At 41.1% G+C, this 27,926-nt stretch overlaps 1 protein-coding gene across 1 annotated transcript; it reads left to right on the top strand.

Moving 5' to 3' along the window:
- Positions 1–14: 14 nt before the first annotated feature.
- On the top strand, positions 15–27,926 carry LOC100709032 (sprouty-related, EVH1 domain-containing protein 2). Its single transcript, XM_005473653.3, has 6 exons — positions 15–633; positions 16,394–16,586; positions 16,689–16,857; positions 18,100–18,164; positions 23,847–23,996; positions 24,103–27,926. The coding sequence occupies exons 1-6, from the start codon at positions 608–610 to the stop codon at positions 24,886–24,888; spliced, it is 1,389 nt and encodes a 462-aa protein (XP_005473710.1). The 5' UTR covers positions 15–607; the 3' UTR covers positions 24,889–27,926.

Raw genomic sequence — 27,926 nt, 5'->3', positions numbered from 1 at the left:
CCTCTCCTCTCCCTCCTCCCTCCCCCGGCGTCGTTGGAGCTTCTCGGCCGCCTGCAATCCAACATGGAGTAGAGAGAGATGGGGCTCTAGCGGGGCCACCCCTCGGTAACAGCAGCGACGACGCGCTTTTTACGCACAACTGGAACCGGAGTCGTCGGTGAAAACATGCGCCTTAGGACTTAAAAACGGAGTGTGTGCCCTGTGCGCCCGTGTGTGTGAGAGAGAGAGAGTGCGTGCGTGCGTGCGAGTGTGAGTGAGTGAGTGTGTGTGTGTTTGGGCAGGGAGGGGGGGGTAATAGAAGACCGGAGCTGGATTAAGCTACAAAATTGTCCGTTCATGCTAGGTGATGGTGTGTTAAAGTTATAGTAAAGCGGGCATTCGCGATCCAGAAGAAAGAGGGTGGCTCCGGGGATAAAAGAGGAAAATTTTAGGGGTAAAGAAGACGGAGGCGCAGCCAGTCGAAGGCAAGCAAAGAGCCGACACTCGCACAAAGGCGCAGGGGGGATTTATGCGGAATTGGAGACAGAATCGGAGGAGCCACGGTGAAAGAATGACAAGTGAAAAGTATGCAACCGCCGTGGTACATTACCTGAGGTGAAACGAGAAAATGATAGAAGAAACACACCCAAACGAGTAAGTACTGGGACTCAAAAGATTTCTCTATATGTCTGCCGCTCTCTCTTTTCTGTCTTTTCCCCCCTTGCTTCCCTCCGTGACTACAAGTTAGAGGTGATTGGAGCAACTTGATGGAATGTGCATTCTGTGCAGATCAGTTCATGGTGTATGCTTTTTATTAATATTATTCTTTTTATTATTATTATTATTACGCTCAATTGGTTGGATTTGCTGTTTGATGCTGCTGTGAAGCAATGCATTGACAGTGCTGTCGAAGAGGGTTTTTTAGGGCCCCCACCTCGGTGTAGACTCCAGGCTTGGGAAGGCAAGAGAGAAAGGAGAGGGGAGTGGGAGGAGGAGGAGGGGAATAAGCGTGGGTGGGTCGGAAACATTTTCTGAAAGGATCTGAAGCGAGAGAGCAGGCCCCTGTTGCAGCGTAACTTAGAAACTCCAGCACGCCCAGAAGTTACACCTTTTATAAATACACGCGCGGCGGCGAGCTCGCGAACCTTTTGTTTGTGCGTAGCTCGGGAGAAACAAACAAAACAAAACAAAAAAAAAACACTGAGCGGCGATCGCAGGGTCATTTTCGCTTTGTTTTTTAGTCACATCTGTGTGTTTGTCTCTAACCGAAGGGGAAGTCTCACAGGATGTGAGATATCCGATATGCCTCATCCGCCATCTCTTTCTCAATCGCCCTCATTTGCATAGCCTACCACGCTCCATTCATAAAAAATAGCGATCGTAAGCGTCGACTCAGCCTTAAAAAAAAAAAAAAGAAAAGAAAAAGAAAGAAGAGAGACTGGTCCGTTTTTCCTAAACTGGAAACTGGCGAAGTTGTGTTTGACATGCACACGCGGGGATTGTGCTTTTTCTTCTGCGAACTGTAGCTTATACAGAGCTGTTCAGTGCTTAGGCCCACAGATACGTTCGTGTGTGGCACCGATCGGCCTGTACTCAAGCGGTTGACGCTTAGAATTTGCTTAACAGCAGATTAATATGTATTGTGCTACCTTTACACTGTGTAGGCTGCACAGCGCCAGTTAAAACAAACAAATATGGGTTATATAGTCTGTTCTTTTTTTTCAATCCTGCAGCCTTGTCAGGAAAAAAAAAGACCCCATATGTACAGACATACGAGCAGGCCTGCCAAACCATTTAATTTACTGGCTCCTGTTTGCATTTTTACAGCTCTGTTAGCCTAGCCGTATCGTCAGCGTCTGTCTCTGTCAGTCTACACGGGGCTGTGCTCGATGGGAATGCCTGCCTTGCAAATCTGTTGGGGGGGGGGTGGAAGGGCGAAGGGCACCGGAGGGGATGTTTGCGCTGCGGTGGCGTGACGCCGGCTCATTCATAAAAGCCCTCTAACCTTCAGCGCGTCCCCATTCATGCCTGCCGGCCGTACTCTGCTCTACGAAGCCAGCGTCTATGTGTCTGTTCCCGGTCCCAGGGTTTGAAAGAAGCAGAGACTGCGACCAAGCCTTTGTCTCTGCTTGTCATATGTTGCCAGACACACATTTGGGGTGGTGGTCGGGTGTTAGATGCAACCAAGAAATCAAACCACGCTTTGCTGTCTTGCCTGCCTTCTGAAACTCTGCATTTCCTGTATTAACATCTGTGCTAACTGTATCTTTATGGCCTTGTTCTGAGTCATGTGTTTCTGATAAACAGCGTTCTCATGGTGTGATGGGAAAAGCACTCAAAAGAACCATGGCTGATTGACTATCAATTGGCAAAAGAGGCCTTTTTTATGTTCTTATGATTCATTATTTTACACTAAAATGGCCAAAAAGATCAGTTAAAGTTCTTGCAGTCATTAAAACTGGCCTATATAAGTTTCTAAATGCAATAATATGCAATAATATTTACAAATAATAATTTTTTTAGTGGCAAAGACTTTACAAAAGTGAAAATAGACGCCACCGCATGGCAAAAACACTGCTCAGGATCGGTTAGAGGAACACTCAAAGAGCCACAGTATTGCACAATAAACATCAGGTGGTTTTAATGTATGAACTTTTGGCTGCCAGATTTCAATTTATCTTTTGGTTTTATTTAATTATTTTCTTTTGGACTGAGTTAGACTGTCTGGAAACATCTGACAGCTGCAGATTTGCCATCGCAGTCCATATGTTTGTATCTAAATAGAAATATAGTCAAATAAAATCACCAAGGTTTTTTTTAATCCACATTTTTCTCTAATTGATTTTTTGTTGCAGTAATTACTTTATTCTGCATTGTACAAAATCTCTTTTTGTATTGTTTTTTAATGTGAACCACTCGGCTGTGTGGCCTCGTAAAAGTTTTTATTGTCCAGTTACTGGAAGGAAGTGATCGGCTGTTATTATCTGCAACTTTGCGTGTTGTGGTTTTCTTATCAGAAATTACACCTTTTGTGGGATTACAGGTGTGTCAGGAAATAAGACACACCTTTTTATGTTATGTTGTGCAGCAGTGTAGCTTTTCTCACTGCTTCTTTTACAGCTTCAGTTTTATTGTGCGTCTTTAGCTTGTCTTTGTTGATCCATGCTATGGAGATGGTCACATGCCCATGTGTCAGCCTACTATCAGCAGGCATTGTGTTTAGAAGCGCACACACATAGTTTTTGAGAGGATCTTTTGTTGACTGCATACCTTAAACTATAATGTCACTATCCTCTTTGGAGGATGTCCCTCTTTTGCACCGTCCTTCTGGGGACATTTATTACCTTTTATAGAAGTAGAAGCTCTCCCCTGCACCGAGAGTCACAACACGAGCCGAGGACGTATTGATCTAATGTGAGCTGCTGCAGGGTCAGCATGTGCACAGTCAGTATTAGACAGGAGATGTCCAGTGACATTCAGAGAAGGTCAACGTAGCATCGAAATATAATCCCTGAATAAAAGCACTCATCAATTGACAAACCCAGGCGTTAGCAGGCCTGCACGTTCCCCCAGCAGGATTGTTCCATTCCTCGCACATAATGCTTTTCTCCATTAGCAGCATTCGACATAATAGAGTATAATTAACCCGACAGGAGTTTTAGGGCAAAGTTCATCGCCAAAAACAGAGTAAAGCTAAGGTTAAGATAAACCATAAGAGGTGTCCCCACTAGCACGTTTCATTAGTGCAAGTATGAACCGTACTTGGTCATTTTGGAGCTTCACTTTTGTAACAAGTGCACATTATGTTAAAGAAATACTGCTTACACTGTTACACTGTTATGAAACTTAGTTTGTTGGCTGTACATGTTACCTCAGCTGGCCTTGTCTCTTGTTTTGTAATTCAATAAACGACAACGCTCTCAGCTAGGTAGTTTGTGCAAGCTGTTTAAGAAAGCTCTTGCTTTAAAGTCCTGCTGTAAAGTTCAACATTTTAACACCTCGACTGACTCACATTTCTAGTTAGTTTGCCCTGTGGCCTTTCAAGGAACTACAGGGCTGTTTTGACACTTTTATTTGAGCTGTTGTTGAAGCCTTTGTCTTTTGTGTGTAAGTTGACCTTGGGTTTCTCTAAAGATGCTATATGATTGTTATTATTCATGGAAGGTTGCTTTTGCCACTAAAAAAAGTTAAAAATAAGTTGAAATTTTGAGTTAGGTATTTTCCCAATTTCAAGTAATTTCTGCCTGTAAGTTGACATTTTGACATACATAACTCACAATTTTACTTTTTATTTCTTTTTTTAGTGTTGGAAACAGACTTCCATATTTTTACCCTCAGAGGTTGCCAATTAATTTTAACATGATGAACATAGTGAAAGGGTATATTTAACACAAACTAGGATCTTTTTGTAACTTCAACTATAAAATGTTCCTAGTTCAGACGTAACCTTAATGTGTTTGTGCCATCCAGTCTACCTGCCACCTAATATGAACTTTTTCTGCTCTTTTAAGTGGAAAAGCTCCTGTATGTCACTTCAGGAATGCTTGCAAGGGTTGTTTCACACTGTATCCGTCATTTACCAGTAAGATCACAGCACATCAAAAAGTTCTCCGAATGTGTTGCAAGATTTATTGCAGCGAGGGCAAAACTCAAACATGAGACTTTGCCTCCATGTGTTGGGAGTCACTTTGCATTGCCTAGCAAGGCTCTGTTTGTTTGTTTCTTTCATTTGGAAATTTTTCTGTTGGTATTTTAGCATGCTCGGACGCATTCTACTGTCAAACTTGCATTGTAGATGGCTAACTGGTCTTTCATGTATACAGTGTTTTCATATACTGTAACAAGAGTACATAAATATAACAAAACAGTCTGGGAAGCATGCATAGACCGAACGACCCAGTGGTGGGAAAGAAACTCAGATGGGCTTGTTTAGCAGCTTCTCTTTTATGCTATGTTAGAACAGCAGAAACATGATAATATCCTAAAATAAGAAATTCTGTTTGTATTAACCAACCTGCAAGACAGATGCAGTACTTTGAGTATCATTGTTAGTACAGCAGCAGTTTATTTAGGTTCATATCTGGGTAAATATCAAGTCCACATATGTGGATACACATAATTAACATAATAACTTCCTTTACAGACCTTTTGCATTTCTTCTTTCAGTCTGTACTCCCTCTGCACGCACACACATATGCACACATCATGTGGAACAGATCCCTTTTCACAGTGTTTCCTGTGTTTTACAGAGCAGCTCATCACTGGTTGCTATCCGGAGCCTTTATATAATGGCCCGAGCTGTTTATATCGAGAGACTAAACAATGGAGCCGGATTGTTTGTCTGTTTTTTTACTAATCTCTGCTCATCAGCTGACTAGATGACCAAGATTATAATAGCTCAAGTTTTCATTCACTCCACTGTGTGTTTTTCGCTTGTCACACCACATGTAAAAAAATCCATTGGGTTACTGCATACACTCTTCTCAGTGTGTGAACCCCATGAACTTCCATTTCGTCAATAACCACTTTACGTTCGTGCTTAGTTTGGTTTGGCATTTCATTACTCGAATAATTTACTTAAATCAACACAAACAGTGCACTTTGCATGCATGCAGTCTGTTATTTTGTAGATAAATAAAACTGTACTGTGGGTTTTCTGTTATCCTGGCTGATTATTAATCTCAATCCCGTTGGCATTTATAATTTAGCTTTTCGTCTACCAGTGCCTTATTTTCTTCTTGTATGATGACTAAAAATAATACAAGTGTGTTAGATAAAATGAGAGTGTGCTTTGATTACTTTTTTACACTTACTGATATCACCACCGAAGACTTTATTTTGCAAGTTTAAAGGGAACCTACTCTACTTTTCCTTAATGTTGCCCATTCAAATTAATCATACCCAGTTTTTGAAATAATGAGATCATCATATGTACAAGTAATTGTGAAACTCTAGGTTTCAGACAGTTTTTTCTGCCCTTGGCTATGTATTATGTCAAGTTAGTCATCTGAGGCTGTGAGCACAAGAGCGCCACCCACTCACTCTTCAAATCTTTTGTTTGCGAGCGGCACCCAGTTAAAATAAAGCTGGCTAAAACAGGTTGTTTCAGAGGATGAACTGAGGGGCTGTGCCAAAGCCCGGTATACGATAAATGAAGCGAAGCCTGGGAGCTAGTTCAGACAGGAAACTCGAGCTGTACTGCCTCATGCACGCAGCTCGAGTGTGCATGAGGCAGTGCAACCCACCTTTCTCTCCTTACATCATGCACCAAACACAACTACCCCAATGTGGTGGTCTATTTGAGTGGAAGTATTTTCCGCTTCTCCTGCAGACATGTCAGTGCATTTCTGCCTGCTTTTTCAACCCCTCCACCACCCCAGCATCCACCTGGGGGATCCAGGGGGATGTTTACTCATCGCTCACTAATTTCCGTGTGTGTCATATCTGCAGGGAACGCGAAGCCTGGAGCCCAAGTTCAGACTTTGTTTTTCTGCTGCAATAAATCATTTCAAACATAAGTTATCTAACTGAATAAGGATTGTATTGAAGTGTTTCTCTAGCAGAGTTACAATCAAATAAAAACATTTAATTCAAAATCAGAAAAATAGATCCTCTCTTGGAGCATGTACAAGACAATCTCTCGTTTATTCACCTTTGCTGACCTTAGCTGAGCAAACTGGTTTTTAATTGTGAAAAAACTTCCACCACACTTTGTGAGATTCACTTTCATTTCAAATAATTTCTAACCAGATGTTTGAAGATAAAATGAAAAGTATTCCTACGCCCATGAAAAAGAGAAACGCTAAGGTTGGTTAATCCCAAACAGCATCTTGAAAGATTTCAGCCGATCACGTGTAGCTGTAAAAATAAGTATATTTAAACGAAGCCTAAAGAGAACACATGTCCTGCTGTTTATTATGCAAATAACTTTCCGTTTCTTTAATGCCCTGGAGTAGCACCACAGGCAGACCAATCACAAGATAAACCATTGACATCTGACAATTTAGACGTGAGCATCTACCTGATTAAAAGACCAAGGTTGGCACAGTGGTGTATGTAGATCACAGATGTAGAGACGATTAAAATAGTTTCCCCCCTCCTTTCACCCATCACTTAACGGGTGCCCCAAAGTGTCAGGTTTTAACGGAGCCTAAGCGGATATCTGGTAAAGAGTCTTGAATTGGTTTAGTCGCCTTTAAGAGGTTTAGAGGTTTAGAATCAGCTTTATTTCAGTAAAGTTCATGTCTGCTGCTGCAGAGTCACCTTCGCACCGATGGCTTTCTCTTGGCGTACAAACACAATGCTGGAAACACTGAATAGCTCAGCGCTCATGTTCTAACTGGTCATTTGGAAATGGGATGTTTTCCTTTAACACTTCTCTGAATATTGGTGACCTCTCTGATGTCAGTTGACCCATTCACACTCATTCACACTGGCAGCTCGAGTCTTGTGCTGCCCAAACATGTGACTGCTCCATATAACAACAGCTGATTGACAGAAAGCTGATCAAACTCCCCCTGAGGAGCCTCCGGTGTCAATAATTGTGAATGAACTCTCTTCACCCAACCCCCCAACCCCCACTCTATTGCCCGCTGAATGAAAGCCAGAACAGGAAAGAACAACATTGTAAGATAACTCCCCATACTGTTTGGGCTTCATAAATCTATTTCCATATTGTTTTTACCCAGTGTGCTTTATAGCGAGCCTCTAATTAATGTACATGCTACTCGCCAATGTTAGCAAGCTGCCTTGTAAGACACTAGGAGCTGTGTTACCAAGACTTTGATAGCAGCACACATTTTTGCCCACGCATTTGATCAGTTTCTTCTCTCTTTCGCAATACACACCACTCCACAGAAGCTGTTTGTCACATATCCTGGTTAGATTATTAAAACATGAAATAATTAATAAGTTAAACATAACGAGGCTCTATATGCTCAACCTAGCATATAGCCAATAAGCAATGAACTTCACTAGTTGTACGATGAACCGGATATTCACATTTATTTTTCTCCAGTTATTGCATTAAATGAATATTATGTCATCTTTTGCAATTTTCACAGTAATGAGTTCATCCATCTGTTATGTTGTGCTTATCTAAAACCAGGTTACATCAGCAGCAGGTCAAGCAGGATATTCTAGATGTCCCCCTGCCCAAAAACATTGTTTAGTTCCTCCTGGAGGATCTTGAGATTTTTCAGGCCAGATGAGAGATGTAATCTCTCCAGCAGGATCTGCATGTAGTTCGAGTCTGCTTCCAGGTGGGTAGGTCCACAAACCCTCCAAAGGGAAGTGCCCTAGCCATATGCCTGAACGGCCTTAACATGGTCCTTTTGACACAGTGAGCATAAGCTCTGAGCTCCTTACCCCATCTGTAAGGCCCAGCATGTTGACTACTTGTATTTCCAACCTTCTCTTTCAGTCATTACTCAAATCTCAAGACTGTGGGTGTGCTCTGTCCTCACTACAACAGTCTGGTACAAAGCTCACATTACCGCTGACGCCCTGCCAATCTAACAGTCCACCTCATGCTCCACATATTACTTTTTTTTGCTATAGCTTCATGTCAGCATTATGTGTGTGGCAGTTCTAACTGCTACACACATGAAGTCCATGCTTGCAGCTTTGCACAGAAATTATCATGCATATGAAGACTAGGTACACTGATAGCCTGCAACCTTATCACAAAATGAGAGAAAGCAGAGAGGGGCATTGCTGTTTTCTGGTTAGATTTTTTTTTTTTTTTTTTTTTTTTCACTTAGAACTTGGAGAGTTTACTTTGTCTTTTTGTTTCATTGTGTGAATTTTTGTTGGTGAAAGAGTGCACAGTGGAAGTGAGGCTTGTGAGTTGAAGATAACTGGAGTTCAGGGTTGCCACCACAACCCTTGTGCCCTAAGCTCTACGTTCTTGTGAACCACAACCGTTAGCTTAAATAATAAATCTAAATGACCCAATGTTCACCTTTGTTCAGTTCAGTCATTTTTGCACATATAAGAACAACTCATATGTAGTGCATATGTTATGACTTAATAACATTTTACTGATCTCTAAAGCTGATCTCTAACCACTCTTATGACTTCATTTGTGGTCACTCTGAAGTAAACTAACATATATTCACATATGTTTGGTCTGAACATGAGTGAAGGAACTCACAAGTTTCAAAGTTACAGTGATGTGAAAAAGAAAACATCAAGTCCAAACATTTAAGAAATATTTAATCAGCTCTGCTCTATATGTGACCTTACTTACAGCCATTACTGAGGCTGAAGTGTGAAACACTGTAAGCATTCAGTACAATAAAGCAACCCTTATTCTGATGGACCTTTTTGTCACTTCCTGACACAGGGAGCATGTGTGGTGTGTTCAGATGTACATAGAGACGTGGGTGTGTGTATGTGTTCTGTTGATCGGGCAGAGGCGCGGCCAGCTACTCCTTATCAGAGGAAGTATAGCCACTGTTATCACACATGGTTGGGCTGCCCTCACTGGCCTTTTTATCTGTCAAAGATGAGTTGGATTCCAGGCCTGATAACCAGTGCACTTCCGACCCCCTTTCACTGTTTTATTGCAATATTGTTACACACAGACGACGTCAAGTATTGTCGGGGTTCAGCTATCTGTGGAGCACTTTTAACAGTGTATAATCTAAAAGTGTATTCAGTGTTTTTGTGGTTCAACAGCAAGTGTAGGCAAAATGTGGAATTAAAAACAGTTGAGACATAAAGGCAAATAACAATGACAGTGCAATAAATAGTTTTCACTCAACAGGTGTGTACTCCACCCACATAACATTTCCTTATTATGCTGACTCGCTTATAAGGTGTGGAGCAGGCATAAAAATAAAAAGAACAGAATGATTAATGCAATGAAGCACTTGAACCGGAGAGACTGTTCTTACAAGTTCATGTTACACTGAATTGTTTAGACTTTTAGAGTGGACCTGGAGTTCTAGCTAATGCAACAAATGTGTGTTAATTTAAATGAAAGGAAGGTGTTTCTGTAAGGACTCTGGTTTTCTGTTTGTTTGTTTACATCATTTCTAAAGATTTGGCAGTAATATCTGAACCACGTGTACACAATGCCATTGGATAGGGAGACATTTGCATTTTCATGTCTTTATATTTACACTACTAACTGTTACGGAGCCTTATGCCAGCTGGTTGCTTTGGTTTCCAGTAGCAACTTTACACTTGTTTTAGTTGTCATCACAGAAGGTGGAGACCAAAACGGAGCTAAACTGAGAGTGAATCTTATAACGAGTCAGTTTTGTGTTTACAGCTTGCTTCACTTGGCTTCAAGTTGAAAAAAATGAGCTGATGTAAATTTAACAAGTACAGAATTTACAGTTTATAATGTACAATAATAAATTGTACTAATGCCAGTAGGGAGTCCCTTTTGCAGCAGAAAAATATGCAAGTAGTTGTACCTTCTGATAGCAGCTTGGGTGAGGCCAAAACTGTCCTTTGGTCTTGTACAGTCAAAATGTTAAGTGTCAATTTCTTTATGAAAATATTAGGCGTAAAATCTTTACCTCCAGGCTAAAGAGATGAGAGACCATGCTGCATGTTATCAGCACAGATTACAAATTCCAAGATATTGGTGTGGAGCTTGCATTAGGGTGCACTGCGTTGGTAACGAGCACATCTGTGAGAGCACCATTCATGCTGAAAGTCGGCTTTGCCCAGAAAGTCCTTTAATGCCAAACTACATTCTGCACATCTAACAACAGCATGGCTCCATAGTTAGAGTGCAAAGTACTGGCCTGTCTGGACTCCAAATTTATGAGCCATTTAAAACATTTAGTGGATTTTATTATACACTTAAAAATGACAAAGACCCAAAACTGTTGAGCCTTTAACAGGTGAGGATGTTAGCTAAGTATTCGTAAATGAAGAGGTGGTGTAACATTTTGGTAAAGCATTGGGAAACACAATCTTGTTTCTCTTCAGATTGTGTAAACCTCTCACATTTGACTAAAAACCATCTAAAAATATTCACTTTTAACAATTTGACTATATTACATTAAATATTTTATTTATATTTTACACAACATCCCAGCTTTTTTGAAACAGGACTGTGCTCCAGCCTGGATTTTTTAAATTTCTGTTAAGGTAATGGCTACCATGAGCTCAATGAACCTGTTGGTATGATTGCATGCCAAGCTGCTGAATCTGGCGCTGTGAGGTATTGTCAGGCTGTACTGCAAAGCAAACAAAAGCAATTGGCTGGCAACTGCAGTGCTGTTTTTCTTAAGAAATGGAAGCCAGACACACCTTGAACCTTTGACCTGAAGTTTCATATTAAATTAGAAACGGATGTGATGCATGATTTCCTTATCAGCAGGTAGGTGAGCTCACCAAGTCTTTCTTCTAAACCAAGTCATTTTCTGATGCAATAAACTGTACCCTTATCCCACCCAAAGAGACTTTGAAACGTGTTTGCAGTCTCAACTTAAAGCTTGAGATCACAAACCCCCCCAAATATTAGACAATCATATTTTAGAAATAGAGATGCTGTGTACCGTATGTGAATTCCTCTTTAATTGGTGATTATAAATAGTGTACAAACTATAGTACTGTACAAAATTCTCAAGAGCCACAGCTTCAGCCGTATTTTACAAATGTCCGTAGACACTCACTGTTATTCCACTCTTCTGGTAATTTGAACAAAAACAGTTCAAATTTGGATTCATCAATTTCAAGAGAAATTCTGCAGTTTCCGCAAGTTTTTTAAGGACAGTCGACGCACCATGTCCAGATATATCATCCAAAAGGTTTTTCTGCAGCACATTGTTGGTGCAAAAGTATTACTTTACGCCTGTCAAACTGTGTTATATTGGGCAATTTTCATAGATTCGGCTAAAAAACAGGAGCAAATAATGTATTTTTGTGCAGACTGCTAGTAACAAAAAGCTTAAATGTACATTTTAAAACTTGGTGCCTTGCTAAGCTTTCTATATGTGTAGAAACTAAATTATTCAACATTAATTCCTAGAGTTAGGTGCTTGAATCAGTGTTAACTGACTTAACAAACAAAAGAATATTCCTTTGAAAATGGTCAAGTATGAGTGCTGGAGTGAAAATAAGAGAAAAAGCAGTGACTGTCCAAAGGAAGCCTGGGGAAATATTGCTTAAGACCACTTAAAAAAATTACACGAAACTCAGGCTCCTAAAGAAATGAAGGATGGCACAAGACTTTTGCACGGTACTGTACCTTTTCTCAAAATGGGTGTTGCAATCCTTTTTCAGCATCAGTACCTCTTGCAACATTCGTGTGGACAGAATTAGATTCACAGTTCCCAAATGTATGTGTGTGTCAGAATGTGTGGCCATTCCAAGTGTATTAAAGTAGTGTGTAGCTGCTGGTTGTGGTTGTCTGTGTGTCCCCGCCACAGATTATAGGGCCTGTCGGCAGACGGGGCTCTAAACATGGGTCACAAGACAGCCCAAAATGTGACAAGTTCATCTCAGAGAGCTGATAGCTGGTATCGTGTGTCTTAAAGCACATGTGCTTATATAGTACAGAATTTGGTGTTATTTCTGTATGTGGGTGGCCTGGATGTGTGGTTCTGTATGGGAATATGTCATACATGTGTTTGAGTCATGTTGAACCACTGTGGTACTTTCATATAAAAGCAGAGTGTGGATTTTTTAAAACATTTTTCAGTTTAAGAGCAGAAATTATGTCAATGAACCGAAATAGCTTAGTCGTTCCTAACCAGGGGTGCAAACGCTCCAGTGTTACTTCTGCAGTAGCCAGTGGTTAAATGGGTAAAAATGACCCATTTAAGCAGTAAGTGGGTAAGCAGTAGATACCTTGTACTCAGATAATTATAGATAAATGTTTAAAACAGATAAGCAATTGAAAAGCAATTTAACTGGAAAAAATAGATACGCATATATTTTTGTCTTATGAGCAGTGGTTGTCAGGTGGTTCTGCTCTGTATCCTTAGTTGTTTCCCTTTTGCAGACACATTTGACACTACAAACATACCATAATCTGCTTGTTAACTGTATTTTATCATCAACCATATAGATGTAAAACTATATTACCGCCTGTCTGACCTTTGAAATCAATCTTGTCTTTTTTTTGGTCCATGATTAATAGTAAGCTTCATTTGTTAAATAAGTAGACCACCATTTCTATTTTTAGATTTCATTTTTATTTCCTTTGTTCCTACTTAATTTTTCCACACGGTAAAGTAGAGTTAAAATAATAATTTTTACCTACGCCTGTTGTGGCTTGACATAGCAGATGAATAATATCTGCCTACAGAGTGCATTGCTATAGCCAGAAACAACACATGTGCATCTGTCTACTTTCTAACCACATACCTAATTAGTATTGCAGTGGGGCTGGATCATATCCCAGCTGACAGAAAGAGGCCATACATACTGGACAGATCGCCAGTCCATCACAGGGCCAATAACAACACTAAATCTTTAATGCTTCACACTTGAGTAATATTCCTTGCTAAGTAGATTTTGAGTAGTGTCTTTGAGTTTCTAATTCAAGTAACCTTAAATTTCTGAATGGAAACAAAAGCTCAGGAGTTGGGGGTGAATCTCTGGTTGCTTTTCTGTTTGTGCAGTTTGACTGCTGTCACCCAGTCAGTCTGTCATTCAGTCGGTTTTATGAATGTGTGTGGGTGGGAGCTGGTGAACCAGTTTTGCCACCTGTGTGTGTAGGTGTGTGTGTGTGTGTGTGTGTGCATTGAGTCCTCAGTACTGTTAGCTAATTATATAACAACGCTTCTCTCATTCACTCCCACTCATCCTCCCTCCCTCACTTCATCACTCTCTTTTTATGTTTGTCATTATCTCTTCATGCTTCTCCCCCACATGCGTACACAAACACACATGTACGCACACACAGCACAGCATCAATAGTTCATACATGGGTACATGCATGTGGATTGCAACCATGTCCATTGTGTACACGTACAGTGGTGGCTGTCATGCTTACACACATGGATACCATGTATTTTACTATCAGCCTGCGGTGTATTGTCTCCGGTTTCAGTTTTTGTCATCTGCTTTGTACTTCTTATAGAATAAACTGTATTATCTGTCAGCTTGTATAACTTGTGGCTCCAATCCAATGTTGTCTCATATAAATGGTGCAGACGACTCCATTTCCGATTTAGGCACAAAGAAAAAAAGACATAACATGGGTAACGTGGGACTTCTAACTCGGCTGCAGCCATTTTGTACGAGTAATTAGTAAAATGTTTTTTTTAATTCCCTTTTATTAACAAGAACTTAAAAAAATAGCAGAAAATGCGATTTCAGGACTTTTATTTTATTTTTAACACTAATTGCTGCAGTTTGCATGCAAGATGCTAACGTGTCTGCAAAAACTCGCCAACACTTTGATAAAAAATCCTGTATTTTAAGTGAGCACACAATATATGTGCCTAGTGGATTTATCACTCAGGTAGTTGAGAGCAATTTTTAAGTATACACTATTTCTAAAATTTCCCTTTGTTAAAAAAAGAATTCCGTTTACAGTCATACTAACGCCCTGCCACATGTACATGGGTATTTTAGAAAACATAGTTTTTTTCTAAGCATTTTAGTCTTACTTCTATGCATAAAATAACATTTTAAGTCACTGAAAACTGAACTTTTGAAAAATTCTTTCCGGAGTTAAGACTTTCCAGATGTCTCTGTCTTCCAACGTCAGAAATGTGCACGTTCATTCCCTTTTTTGAGGTCAGACTGTGGGCTGCATTACTGTTTGTAGGCTTCTAAATACAAAACATTTCTATAGGGTTAGGGTTCTATTACCACCTGTTGCTTTAGCATGCTTTTCATAGCACTTGGCATAATTTTCTTTGTATTCACGTGTCCAGAAGTATTTCTCAAAAACAAAAGCGGAACATCTCCATTTTATGTGTGGATCTAACCTTAACAGAAGAGGAAAGGCATGTGTGAATGAACATCAAATAATGAACCTAAGTTTTCTGTTGTTTGATGACTTGCAAAAACTTTACATCCACTCAAATCTCCCAACTGTTGTAGGCAATTTTATTTTAATTTATAGTGATGGTAGCGAAATAAAGTGATATGACATGTAATATGAAAATAGGGAAGTTCTTTTTGTTTACAACCACTATAGCGACAAGATAAGGGATGTTTTCACTAATAATCACAGGGTTACTCCAGGAAAATTTATAGCAGAAGTGATAAGCTTTATGGCGAGGTTAGTGAGGAGATAATGGGCTGAAACAGCATTTTATTAAATACGTGAACTGTTTTATGTTAAAATGGCAGCAGTTTAACTTTAAAAAATTTTCTTCTCAGAAGTTTTAAAACAACATAGCACCATATTAAATTTACATTAAACTTTGGGGTTGTTTGTGTGTGTGCAATCAATGCTGACTTGTCCTGGTATAACACCTCCTACTTGAGCACAGCGAGGACCAGGCAAAGTCGTGACTTGCAACGCCCTCAAACAGTCTGCCAGGGTGTGATTCCTGCTCTAGAATAAACTCTTAATGCACATTAAGAAAAGCATTGTCAATTTTCACAAGTTTCACAAGCTGGGATAAGATGTTATTTTCTTATCGAAAGAGTTATTGTGTCGTGTGGAAAATATTACTGTTATTTTTCGGTTTGCAATCATGTGAATTTTGCTTTGACCTTACGTTATCTTCTATTCATACATTTCTTTGGTTTTCCTGTGGAAGGAAATGGTTGTCATTCGACATGTTGCCACATTTCAAGCAAACTGGACTGCACTGCAGCAAAACCAGAATCTGATAAAGAGATTAGATAGATTTGTTTTAAATGTTTCAGTGTTAAATTTAGTCGTTTGTGTAGTTATCTGATTATTCGCCCCTTCTGCCTCCTTCAGAAGGGGCGAATTTTCTTTCCGACGTGTTTTTTGCTTTCAGTATACGCTGTCCACCTGCATGGAAATGACATAAAACGCCTATAAATTTTACTGATGCTATTTTAGATACAGTTACACTTCACAATATATTAGTGTACACACTAATTTGCTTAGCTCAGTTTAACTGTGGACAAACTAATTTTAGGCTTGTATTGTTAAATACAGAATAGTTTGCTGGCTTCGGCTTTGATATGATTAAGGTTCCTCTATGACTGCAGCTACAAAAAGTTTTGAGGGGGTTTCCCAGTAACCTAAAGCATTAAGTTGTGTAACTTTATAGCTGCGGAGAATTTTTTCTGCCTCAAAATTCTCCAAAATCACACTACTCACATAATGGATGATGTTTTTATTTTAAAGCATGTTTCAAGTTTAATGAGCATAATACAAGGGTTAAAAATTATTAGATCCTGAGCTTATCATCTATTGGAATCACCACTCTACTGTCTGCTATAATATAAACACATTTACGTTGCAGTCGTCTTTGTGCTAATATCTTCTTTCTTCCTTTCTGTGCAGTGACAGCTACATCGTACGTGTAAAAGCGGTGGTGATGACGCGGGACGACTCGAGCGGTGGGTGGCTGAATCAGGACGGGGGAGCTCTGAGCAGGGTAGGGGTGTGCCGCCTCCTGCCAACAGAGTTGGCACCTGTGTTGGGCTCCACCAGCTCCCAGTTCTTCATCCGTGGTGAACGAATGCGGGACAAACAGGTAAAATACACACACAGATACATGAATGTGAGCAACAACGTGTCTGTTAAAGATCAGAAATGGATCCGTGTTGTAAATGGTTGGTGTGTGTCGTATCAACAGGTGATCCTGGATTGCCCGCTGAGGAAGGATCTAGTGTACACCATAGCGACGCCCACGTTTCACCATTGGAAGGTGGAAGACAGAAGGTGCGGCCTATCCTTCCAGAGTCCAGCTGATGCCAGAGCTTTCGACAGGGGAGTTCGAAAGGCAATTGATGACCTGGCTGAAGGTAAACTGTGCTGCAGTTATAACTATTCAAATATTTTGAAAAGACAGAGACAGACCTGTCCTAGCACCTATAAAGCTTCCAGAGCTAAAATATGCTCAATCTCTAATTAAACACACCAAAACAGAAGCTGAAAGGCTTTATTGTTAAGACAAAAACCTTACATTTTTTAAACCCATCTGCAGTCTGTAATGGTGGATCTGAAAAATGAAGCCAGTGTTGAAGTGCCTTCTTTTTAATGGCTAGCATGGAGCGGTCTGGTGGTTCCAAAAAAACCTTTCCGTTTTATAGAAGTCTATGTGGAAATCGACATCAGTAAACAGTTTGCTGTTGGGTTAATGGGCTCATTTGCTAGTTTCTAGTCTTACTGTATAAAACATGACATTTGTTTTATAGATGATGGTACCTATCTGGGAAGGATAAAGCAAGATATGCTTAGTGGGCATACGGTCTTTGTAGACTTCACTGCTTTGTTTTCTCGAGGTCTGGTTTCAGAAACATAAGACAGCAAATGCTCATCTCAGTGCTTTATAACAAACCTTACTAGGTCATGGGTGATAGCGTAGTGGCTAAGTCCATCTTTTATATACAGTCTACAACTGTGGTCAGAAGTTTAGATACACTTATCGTGTCTGCTTTTAAAGTCATTAAAGATGTATGCCATATGTATGCTAATCATTGGAAAAAAGCCCAAAATTACCATCATATTCATGTACATAATGGGTGTATGTAACCTTCTGACCACAGCTGTATGTGTGCCCACCATAGTCCACTAAAGGCTGACTTCTTGTTTCAATCCCATGCTCCTCCTGAACTTTAAAAGCTGCAGCAGCTTGCTACTATTTCTCCAGGAATTCCACATTCTAGTTATGACTAAACCATTGTTTGTGTCTTTCCGACTGCATAAAAAAAAGGAAACCACACTACTTAATGAATAAGACACTCACTAGCTGGTTCAAGGTTTGAAGTTTTAAAGCATAACACAATCCACCGGTATAACCAGTTAGTCTTGGCAAGGACATGAATGAAGGAACGTGTGTGGAACGTGTATGTGGAGGAACGTGTACCTGAAAGTAGAGTTTGTTTATTGCCTTAAAAGTAAAAAAAATTTGGTAAGGGACAGGATGAAGAAGTCAGGAGCTAGTTGATTGCCATGAAGTTATCAAAGCACGTCAAAAGATTCTTTGTTGTTTGTAAAAATTAAACAACCTGAAATAAAGTTTATTCCCGTCTTCCTGTCTGTAGGGTCCACGACCTCCTCTACGGCGCTCCAGAATGAGGGGGAGCTGGGTGACGATGACGTCTTTACTGTAAGCACTTTATTTTGCATTAATAACTATGATGGTCACAATTTTTGACTCACAGCAGGCAGCATTACTAAGTTTCAGTTTGTTGTGGACACAGTGGATTGAATGTGTGGTTGTATGCGTAAAGATTTTGTAACAAAATACGGCTAGCTTACCTAACATGGGCTTCAGGATCACACGGATAATATCATCCGTACAATGTCAGGTCTTCACAGCACCATAATCGCTGGTCATACATAATAAAAATCTCTGTAATGTCTGTATACAGCTCTCAGCTTTAGTCTCCACCACAGAAAAGAAGAAGCCAACACCTTGTGGCTCTAGTCACCACTACAATTGAACCACTAGATCCAAAAGAACATCAAAATTATTCATCCCAGTTCACAGCGTCATCCATGTTGCTCTGTAGGCTCTCTGCTGGCAAAGTACACATCAACTCTGAATGGAAAGATCCAAATCAAATGCTTAAGGCCCGATCTCTGGTAAAATGTTCATGCGAATCTTGTATCCGTTTGAGTCATCCTGCTAACACAAACAAACTAAACCGACACCCTGGCAGTGATAAAAATCATGCAGCAAAAGGCTCCAAATAAAAACAACTGGCCGTAGACGCAGCCAGCTGCTCAGTACTACAGATCAGGCAGAGTTGGAGCTTATCAGACATCAAGCCACTGCAAAACTTTTTTAATGTCGTGTGTGAGAACTTCACTGCTCTGAAAATTAATCTCTCGCTACTATCATGTGAGGTAAACAGAAGCAGTGTGCCTCAGTGGTCTGTGTGGTATTACTCAAAGGCAAAAGCTGAGCCAGGTTTTTGTCAACACAGCAGCATTTCTCACAATGTCATCTGAAAAGAACACATTCCTGGATTACTTTGTACACACTGTGTTTACCTAACTATCCGTTCAACAAAATAGAAAATAATTGCTGCTGTGATAACTTTGTAGAGTTATAAAACGCTGTTGTGAACATTATAAGCTGTTGCACAGTGCTGTGCCATTCATTAGGGGTTAAAACGCTTAAACTGGACTTCCTGGATCACATTTCATGTCTATCCAGTACTTTAAACAACACGCCTTTTACAGCACAGCTACAAGCCCTGTTTTAATGCAGGTCGGATGTTAGTCTGAATGGCTTTTTAGGTGTAGACGTCCATGTGTGTTACCTTGACTGCCCCAGTCCTATCTTAGAAGTTCCACTCTTCATAACTTGAGAAGGAGGCAGCAGAATTAGGATCTGGTGTGGAGCGCACACTGATCAAATTTATTTTATCCATCATTCAAAAATTATGTCTGCTTGTGACTTCACCGAGTATTTGCTGCCGGGCATCTATACCTTACAAAGTACAGGAAATGTATACACACATACACATACACACCCTCCTGTAATCTGACACAAGGGCCAGCAGGCAGGGTCACAAGGTCGCTTCCTGTGTCCCAAAAACTCCCACTCTCCTGGTGACCCCTCCCCCACCCGCGCCATCCCTCTCCCATTTGAAAAAGAGAAATGCTACCAAACTAGCAGTTAGCAGCTGTTTCCCAGCTTAGCGCAGGGCCGGTGATTTACGAGAGGAAGTGCCTCGTGGTTCATCTTTGACTCGAGCTGTCTGTACGGGCCAAGACTAATAGGTGCTCTGCTGGGAGCACACAGCCGCCACAGAGATGCATACAAACACTTGAGGAGTGGGGGGGTGACTACAGCACTGTCGGAGGGCGGAGCATTCCCCTGAAATGGAGCAGCGGGTTTTCACTAACAGAGAGGCTAAAAGTGCAACAAATCCATGGCAATTCATGGGTATTGTGGCATAAAATTGAACTTTTTTTTCTCCACAAATGAAGACCCAGAAAGCTCACATCCATTTCAGTTAAATCCCCACTGACTTATAAAACAAAACAGTGTGATAGCCTCAATTTTTCCATTTCCCTTGCGGCCTAATATAAACTATTTTTTAGCACAAGGCTCACCCTGTTTGGTACATGAGTCGTGCTAGCAACCAACAAAGGCTGCCTGAGGAAATATTATGCATTGCCTCATGTCTGCTTTTAAAACTTGTGCTGAAAAATGCCACAAGATTACAGCAAACAGCCAGCAGACCTACACATAGCATGCGACTGCATAAGAGGAAATACTAGGACACAGTCTGTATTTGTGATGTAAAAAACATAGTGGATCTAAAAACAAAAATAGGCTACGTGTTGGGTTTAATTCTGAATTTTATGCTTGTGCCAGATATTAAAAAAATAAAAGATACAGGGAATATTCCCCCACACACATTCAGAAAGTCAGTCGAGTATTGTCAGGATCCAACTGGACTCATGAATGAAACCTCGGGGAAACAATTACTGCCTCGATTTGTGTCTTCCCTGCCCATTATTAGGATTTCTCTCTCTCAACATTTCTGTATTTTTCTACCTGACAAGTGCTGCATAGCATATTGGAATATAAAACCCCAAAACATGAATATAACAATAACAGCAGGCTTATAAAACATGTCAAAAAGTTACTCCTTTTCTAAAGAAACGTTGCGAAGTGTCATGACTGTAAAATCACAGGTGGAACATGAGGGGTTTAGTGCTGCTTGTGTTCTTCTTCTGTGCTAATGACCTTTCCTAAAGTTAGCAGCGGCGGCGGTGGCAGTTAGTGAGGCAGGCGGTCGTAGACAGAGGGAAATGCTGGAGCAAATTTACAGCCTTTGGAGGGATGGGGGAGGATGGTTGGATGGGCTTGGGGGATAGGATGGACATACTTCCCTAAATGATTCCTCGTTTGCCAAACCTAAACTTAACCTAACCCTTCCTCTGTCCCTCCCTTCAGCACATCTCCCCTCTCTGTCTCTATTTTGGCTCATTCACAACAGGGGGAGTGAAAGCTATAGAAGCAATTCTGGGCTCATCCCAGGAGAGCGAGACAGGCCCGTTGAAGGATGAATCCTCCTGAGCTTTGAGTCGGGGCATGTTTTGTGTCAGAAAATAACTTGAAATGCCCTCTGTCCAGCCTTGGACCAGAATATATAGAGAGAGGATGTCCAGAAATACAAACTCTCCCCCTCAACTCCTCCCTTTGTCTCCCTGTCCTCTTGTGCAGTCTGAGCTTGCAGCTGAAAGTCTGGTCTGTGTTTTGAATTAGATGCAGCCATGGAGGCCAGAGTCAGACTGGTTTTCAACCATATCAACTCCTCCCCCAGTAATGGCTTCGCCAGGGGGCGGAGCCCAAAGCTGAGGCAGCATGTTATGTTATTTTTGGCAGGCTGCTCTGAGGGCTTTGTAAGAAAGCTAAGGGGAAATTCTCAGCATGGCAGTATCCATGTGGGGAGTAGGATATTATGGGGATAGCTTCAGCAGACAGACACACACAAATATCAGATCTGGGTCATATAGTTCTGCAGAATAGTTTGCAGCATTGGATTTAGGCTTATTGGAGTGCCAAATATTTGGAATAAAAGTATTTTCTTTTGGGGGGGGGGGGTCCATTTCAACAAGTTTAGGAATACTTTTAGAAATTCTAGCGATGATGTAAGCAGCTTCCAAAAAAAGGTGGAATTTGCAAATCATTAAAACCTCGCATTTCATTTCAAAAAACAAACTATCAGGTGTTGGTACAGAAATCCATTCACATATTTCCCAAAGTACAGGATGAGACATCTTTCCCGGATCACTTGCTGTAGTTTTGAAAGCATAATGTTTTCACATTCTTGGTCACCACAGAATTTCAGTTGCTCAGTTTTATAATGTCACACATCACAGGTCCTGAGATCTGATAACAAGCTGAACGGGCTCTCCCCTCTTAGCCCGGAGGATATGGTGTCCAAATGAGCTACTCCTACTCTGAGTCCTCCAAAATCCCAGTATGTGCAAAATGTCTTTGCACAGGACGGTTTTAAATCGCCTCCCTCATGTTACCTGAAGTGTTCCTGAGCCTGTGAAGTGATTTCCACTTCAGACCCAAAGATCACAGCCGTTTATTTTTGGTTTTGACCTTGTTCCTTTCATTCAGAGACTTCTCTGATATTCAGTGCTAATGATGATGAAATGCATAACTTCTGTTATTGAATGAGAAGTGAACCTCTCTTTATCTTGCCTTCTAGAAGTTCATCTATCTGCCTTGATTGGCGTTTGTTTGTGTGGTTTCTTTTTGTGTTTGTTTTCTGTGGTTTGTTTGTAAGCAACTCAGAGATTTTAATATATTGAATAGCACAATTAGCTGTATTATGTAAGGACAGCATGCTAACAGCTGGAGTGGTAAGCATAGAGTTTTACATGTTAGAAATATTATCATTAGCATGTTGGCATGTTAGTGTAAGCATGTAAGCTCAAAGGCATTACCATTGCCTATACACATAATGTCGCCTCCAACGGTAGCACTTTTGAGTTCATTGCTTTGCTCAGGTACACTTTATTTATCTCCAAAATGACAAAAGTAGCGGCCATTAATAGAAAATTCCTTGCATCTACAGCCACGCCTCTCTAAGGCAGATCTAGCTTTTTGTATATCTGTCCAGTAATAGTTGAAGAGAAGTTGGATAGTTTGAATTTTTTTTAAAATCTAATCTAATTTGTGAAATCATGTTTCTGGGAAAACATGGGTTGGAAATCTCACAGCTGTTACAGATAGCTAAGAGAAGATGGTCAAGAAAAAGTAAGACATGCCAAAATCTGTCTTGCCATTGACTTCTTGTGACCAGTCATCTCTTCCTCAAAGCAAGACAAAATGCAGAGGATACATTTCAAGCACAACTTATCAAACAGAAACACCTGCACCCTTTGCCCCGGGGCTAAACACATCTACAATACATGCACTCATATTACAATGCTGATATGATTAGACAAAAGGAGTCCTTGCCTATCAGCTGGTGGCTAACAGAGGCTGACCCCCATTGTGCATGTCTGAAATCGGCAGCGGTCTGACTGTCTTGTGTCTGGCCAGTGTTTGAGTTGGACTGGAGCCCTGATAGACTTTAGCGGAAAGGAGACGGGATACTGTTCACATGTGCACACACATGCGTGGAGAGGTGGAAAAGGGAGAAGGAAAGGTGGAATGTGGAGAAAGTGCGATTGAGGAAAGGAGGACAGGTTGACTGGGGAGAAGGAGATGAAGTGTAGAGGCTTAAAAGGTGAGCCTCTGGATATGGTGTGTGTACAGTTTTTCTGCAGACTTTAAAAAAAATCATTTTAAAGGACGCTTCTGTTTCCACTTTTTTGGATTTAGGAATATTTTGTATCAGTCACTTGATCTTACTTCATGAATGCTTAAGTTTCTTTTTTTCAGCCATTTTAAAAAATGTTGATTTAACTGATTCACTTTTACTTTTATTGTCAAATACCCAGTTCATATGAATATACAAGACAATATATTCATACTGAGTCAGACAAGAGTTTTTGCTGTGAAAATATGTTAAAAAAATTAAAGTGGTTAATTCAATTGTGATTTTATGTGTGATGGTTACTGCAATGTTTTCATAAGTGATTCTTTGTGGCAGATGTTGTTAGTAAAAGCTTAACTCACATATAGCAGTCCAAAAGTGGATTGGGAAACAGAGCTCACACTTCCTGTTTTTCCAATCAGTGCTGCATGGAGGCTTCCTGTTTTTGTTTGTCCAATCAGGGTGTCCTCTCTCGCTATTTGTTTGACGTGTGCAATCAGAAATCAGCTTTTCAGCCTGCATCCTGTGTTTGTTTGTCACCTCAGAATACCACAGACAGCTCATCCAACTCCTCCCAGAAATTGGAGACCTCTCTGCAGCCGCTCGAGTCCTCGCCCCTTCCCCAGAGACACAAGTGCCCGCTGGGATTTCGCCACGATCCCTATAGGCTCTCAGACCACTACTACTTGGACCAGGTGAGACAAACACGGCTAAGCTGTATCCATACATATTTTATACATATATTTTATAAGTGAATTACTGCCAGCATTGTTTATGTATTATACTGTTTTTGTTGTTTAGCCATTGTCTCGGATTCCCCGCCATGTCACCTTCGAGGACGAGGAAATCGTCCGCATCAACCCTCGGGAGCGCAGCTGGGAGCGGCCCACCGAGCATCATCGTGGACGCCACTCAGATCGCTCCTGGCTCACCGGCTACGAGGACTACCGCCACACAACAGTGCGTGACAAATTCATCAACATGGACGACCCTGAGCCCAATGTCCACTTTGACAAGACAGAGGCGCAGAAGCACGACTACACGTACCCGCTGGCACCGGCCCTGTCGCCCTCAGACTCTGATCCCTCCCTTGGACCCTTAAACAGTAAGGGCCAAAACGTCTCGTATCGCCAGCAGTTCCCGTCTGTGGTGTCCAGTCAGCCTCGCTCCCTACTCCCGAGCTCCTCTTCATCCACCAATGGTGGGAAGGGGCGGAAGGATGAAAGAATGGAGCGTGCTCAGTGTGAGCACTGCGGTGAGGCTTTTTACCTCTCCAGCAATCGGAGAGGCAGGTGCCAGGATGCTCCAGACCCGGTGCGCACGTGCATCCGACGGGTCAGCTGCATGTGGCTGGCAGACACCATGCTCTACCACTGCATGTCTGACCCAGAGGGGGACTACTCAGACCCCTGCTCCTGTGACGGGGGCGAGGGTAGCGGGGGAGGCCGTCTGGGCACGCGCTGGTTAGCCCTGTTTGGCTTGTCTTTGGTGGCGCCCTGCCTCTGCCTCTACCCACCTCTCCACGCTTGCCACCGGGTAGGGCTTGCATGCGGCTGCTGCGGAAGTCGACACAAGGCCCTGAGCTGAGCGGCCGTGCTTGGAAACCTCTCAGAGGGACACGACTCAAACCTAAACCCAATGCAAGGACAGGGAAAGGGAAGGATGGGGAAACGAACAGAAGGGACAAGTGGTCATGGCTGCTTACTCTCTTGCCTTGTTTTCTCTGGGTTTCTCTACAAATTCCAGACACTGAAATAAGCCAAAAAAGAAAAAAACTGTTGGTGCATTTTCTGAACGGCCTGGGAAGATAAGCTCCCCCTTACGGCAGACAGTTCTCTCAGCTCTCCACGTGGCCATTTGCTCTGTTTCTAGTGAGAGAGCACTCTTTTTCAGGGGGCCTTTTTTTTTTTTTTTTTATAGCTGACCTATATGTCATGTATCACATATGCAGGTACTTTATATTGTTATATTTGTACACTGACTCGGCGTCAAAGAACTTGAATTGTTTCTTTGTCCTGTTTTTCATTCTCTCCTTTGATGTACGCGTGGCCATTTTGTTTATACTCTATTCCAATATCAGGCCCGCTCAGCTCAACTCCAGCAACACGAGACATCAAACACTACATCTCTTTGCGCATGTGTGTTTGTGTGTGCGCGCGTGTGTGTGCGTTGATGGTATATGTGCATGCTTGTGCACCTAGGCCTTTTGTTGTCTGTACTGCAGCTTATAGTAAAGCTCATGTATATAGTCTACATAGCCCTCCACCATCAACGTCTTCTTTGTTCACCGAAGCAAACGTGGTACTCATCTTAATCTTCGTCTAATATCCCAAAGATTCAAGCTTTCATTCTATTTATTTTTCTCTCTTAAATTGATCCACCATCAAAAGGGTGCTGGGCTATGATTCATTCACTGAATGAGACGGTGCTTCAAGTCACGCTAGCATCCGCCCCTGCTCCTTTCAAACATTATTTCAAACAGTGCCTAAAATCGCCTGAACCGGGAACCCACTGAGTCTTATTCCAGTCAGATTTTGGCTCATTTTTACTTACAGAGCACTTGGAGTAGTGTGATTTCTTTTTCTTGTTCTTTGCAGAACCTTAGCCAGCGGTCCGTGTTACATCAAGGACTGAGAAATCAATCCGATACCGTTTAAATTGGTGCCCATATGCCTTAAAATGTGGAGTCTCACTCATCTCTTTTAAGATGTCTGCTATAACGAAAAGTGTGAGCTTGGTTATGGCTCAATCAAGCCTCACCACATACTCTTTGAATCTCCATTTAAGCTATTTTTGTAATAAAAAAGAAACTCTTTAAAAAAAAGAGCGTGTAAACTATGGACTTTAGTTTGCCTGCGAAGTACAATCACCTCTCCCCCGCCTGTCATTTATGTGCAAAAGCAAAGGCCAAACTCGTACAACTCTATTGAAAACATCCAAAATCACTCCAAAAAAAAAACAAAACAAATGAATGAAGGTAAAACATTAATGCTGACTTTTAAAAACATGGGACTTGTGGGTTTTTGGGTTTGTGTTTTTTTCTGTATGTATGTCAGTTCAGCAATGTGATGAGTCTGATTTATAAAATTGTAAAGAAAAGTTTGACATTTTAGGAAGCACACACAGATAAGACGTGCAATAGCGTTGATGTCTGTGTAATAAATAAAAATGTAACCGAGATGTGGGATGTGGTTAGCTTAGCTTTGCGTAAACACTGGAAGCAGTAGAATCGGCCTGTCTGGCTGTCTTAGAAGGCACCAGAAACCATCCATCAGAGGGTCTAAGTTGAATCCATACAAAATGTTCAATGTAAAATCAGCAAGTTTTACAGATAGTTGTGTGTCAGACTCTTTCTTGGTGGCTCTGATGGTTATAAAACATACATTTAAGGTGTTGTGCTTTAATTACAACTTTCCAAAATGTCAAACTATTCCCTTAAGGGCAGAATGTGGTGTTTTAATCCAGAGATTAACTTGCTGAAACCACATGTGACACATGTATGTGCTGTTCTTCTCAGTCTTACAGCACTTGTTCCCCTCAATCCCAGATCTGTTGTATCATCCTAAGCACAAAGAGCGTAAAGTCAGATGCTTGAATATGGCATGACTACATTTCAAAAAGAACAAAAAACGTTATAGTCAGTTCAGTTGTCGTGCTTTGTTATGCTGCAGCTGGCCCATCACGCCTTCACAATAAGAGCACAACACTAAATGTACAACCACTCCGGTGCTGGATGATTCATCTAAGCCTGGGTGATGGCAGCATTGAGGATCAGAACGCAAACACAATGAGATTTTTAAAAATAAAGAGACGCAGGACATCAGCAGGATCCCATCGGAAAAGATCAGGAGTCTGAAAAACGTGAAATTCTGGAAACAAACATCCATCACTGATTGTTTTGCCAAGGAAATGTCACTTACTGTAGTCGAAGTACAGAATGCCTGAGGATGTCCTTTTTCCTTCCCCAGTGGTATCTTTGTCATACATCCTGTCCTGTGTACCAGTTTGTATGTTGTTGGTGTGTGTGTGTGTGTGTGTGTGTGTTGGCGTTTATTCCAGATCTGCTCATCCTTTTCTGCTCCTTGATCCAAAGCTACTGGGATCAGCTGAATATGCTATGACATATGGACACCTTCTGAGTAGATTCAGATCCTTTTGATGATCGATCAGGGACAGGGGCCAATCAGATTGGAAAGAGTGTGCGTATGTGTGTCAGCATGTCATCTTTTACCTCCATCTTGTTTGGTGTTTGAGTGTGTTCTCACATGCAGAGCCATTTACAAGTGCCTGAACGCATCCTCATTATCTCCTTGTGTATTTAAATTAAAAAATTTAAGAAACAACTCCCTGTATTGAATTAGACCCATTTTTTATGCTTAGTATTTTTACCTCTGTAAAAAAGAGCAAAAAATTATATTATATATATCAAGTGTATGTTGTACATTTTTATTTCTATTTTTTTTAAATAACTGTTTCTAACATGTACAATGGATGTAGTTCTTGCTTTTCGAGAAGGAACAGGAAGTACTTTGTAGATACTGAAGGGTGGCCAGGTTTGTGAGAAAAGTGAAATGTGTGTCTTACCTTCCGCCTCCAATAAAATGAGAGAAAACAATTTTTAAAAA

This window comes from Oreochromis niloticus, linkage group LG13 (assembly GCF_001858045.2).
Source record: "Oreochromis niloticus isolate F11D_XX linkage group LG13, O_niloticus_UMD_NMBU, whole genome shotgun sequence".
Classification (NCBI taxonomy): domain Eukaryota; kingdom Metazoa; phylum Chordata; class Actinopteri; order Cichliformes; family Cichlidae; genus Oreochromis; species Oreochromis niloticus.
Note: the sequence above shows the minus strand (reverse complement) of the source record. Positions and strands in the feature narration are given on the sequence as shown.

Excerpts from the sequence above, each read along its gene's own strand:
- LOC100709032 (XM_005473653.3), top strand. The coding sequence starts at position 608 with ATGATAGAAGAAACACACCCAAACGA. Across the intron at positions 634-16,393 it reads GAAGAAACACACCCAAACGA|TGACAGCTACATCGTACGTG; the intron begins GTAAGTACTGGG and ends CTTTCTGTGCAG. Across the intron at positions 16,587-16,688 it reads AACGAATGCGGGACAAACAG|GTGATCCTGGATTGCCCGCT; the intron begins GTAAAATACACA and ends TCGTATCAACAG.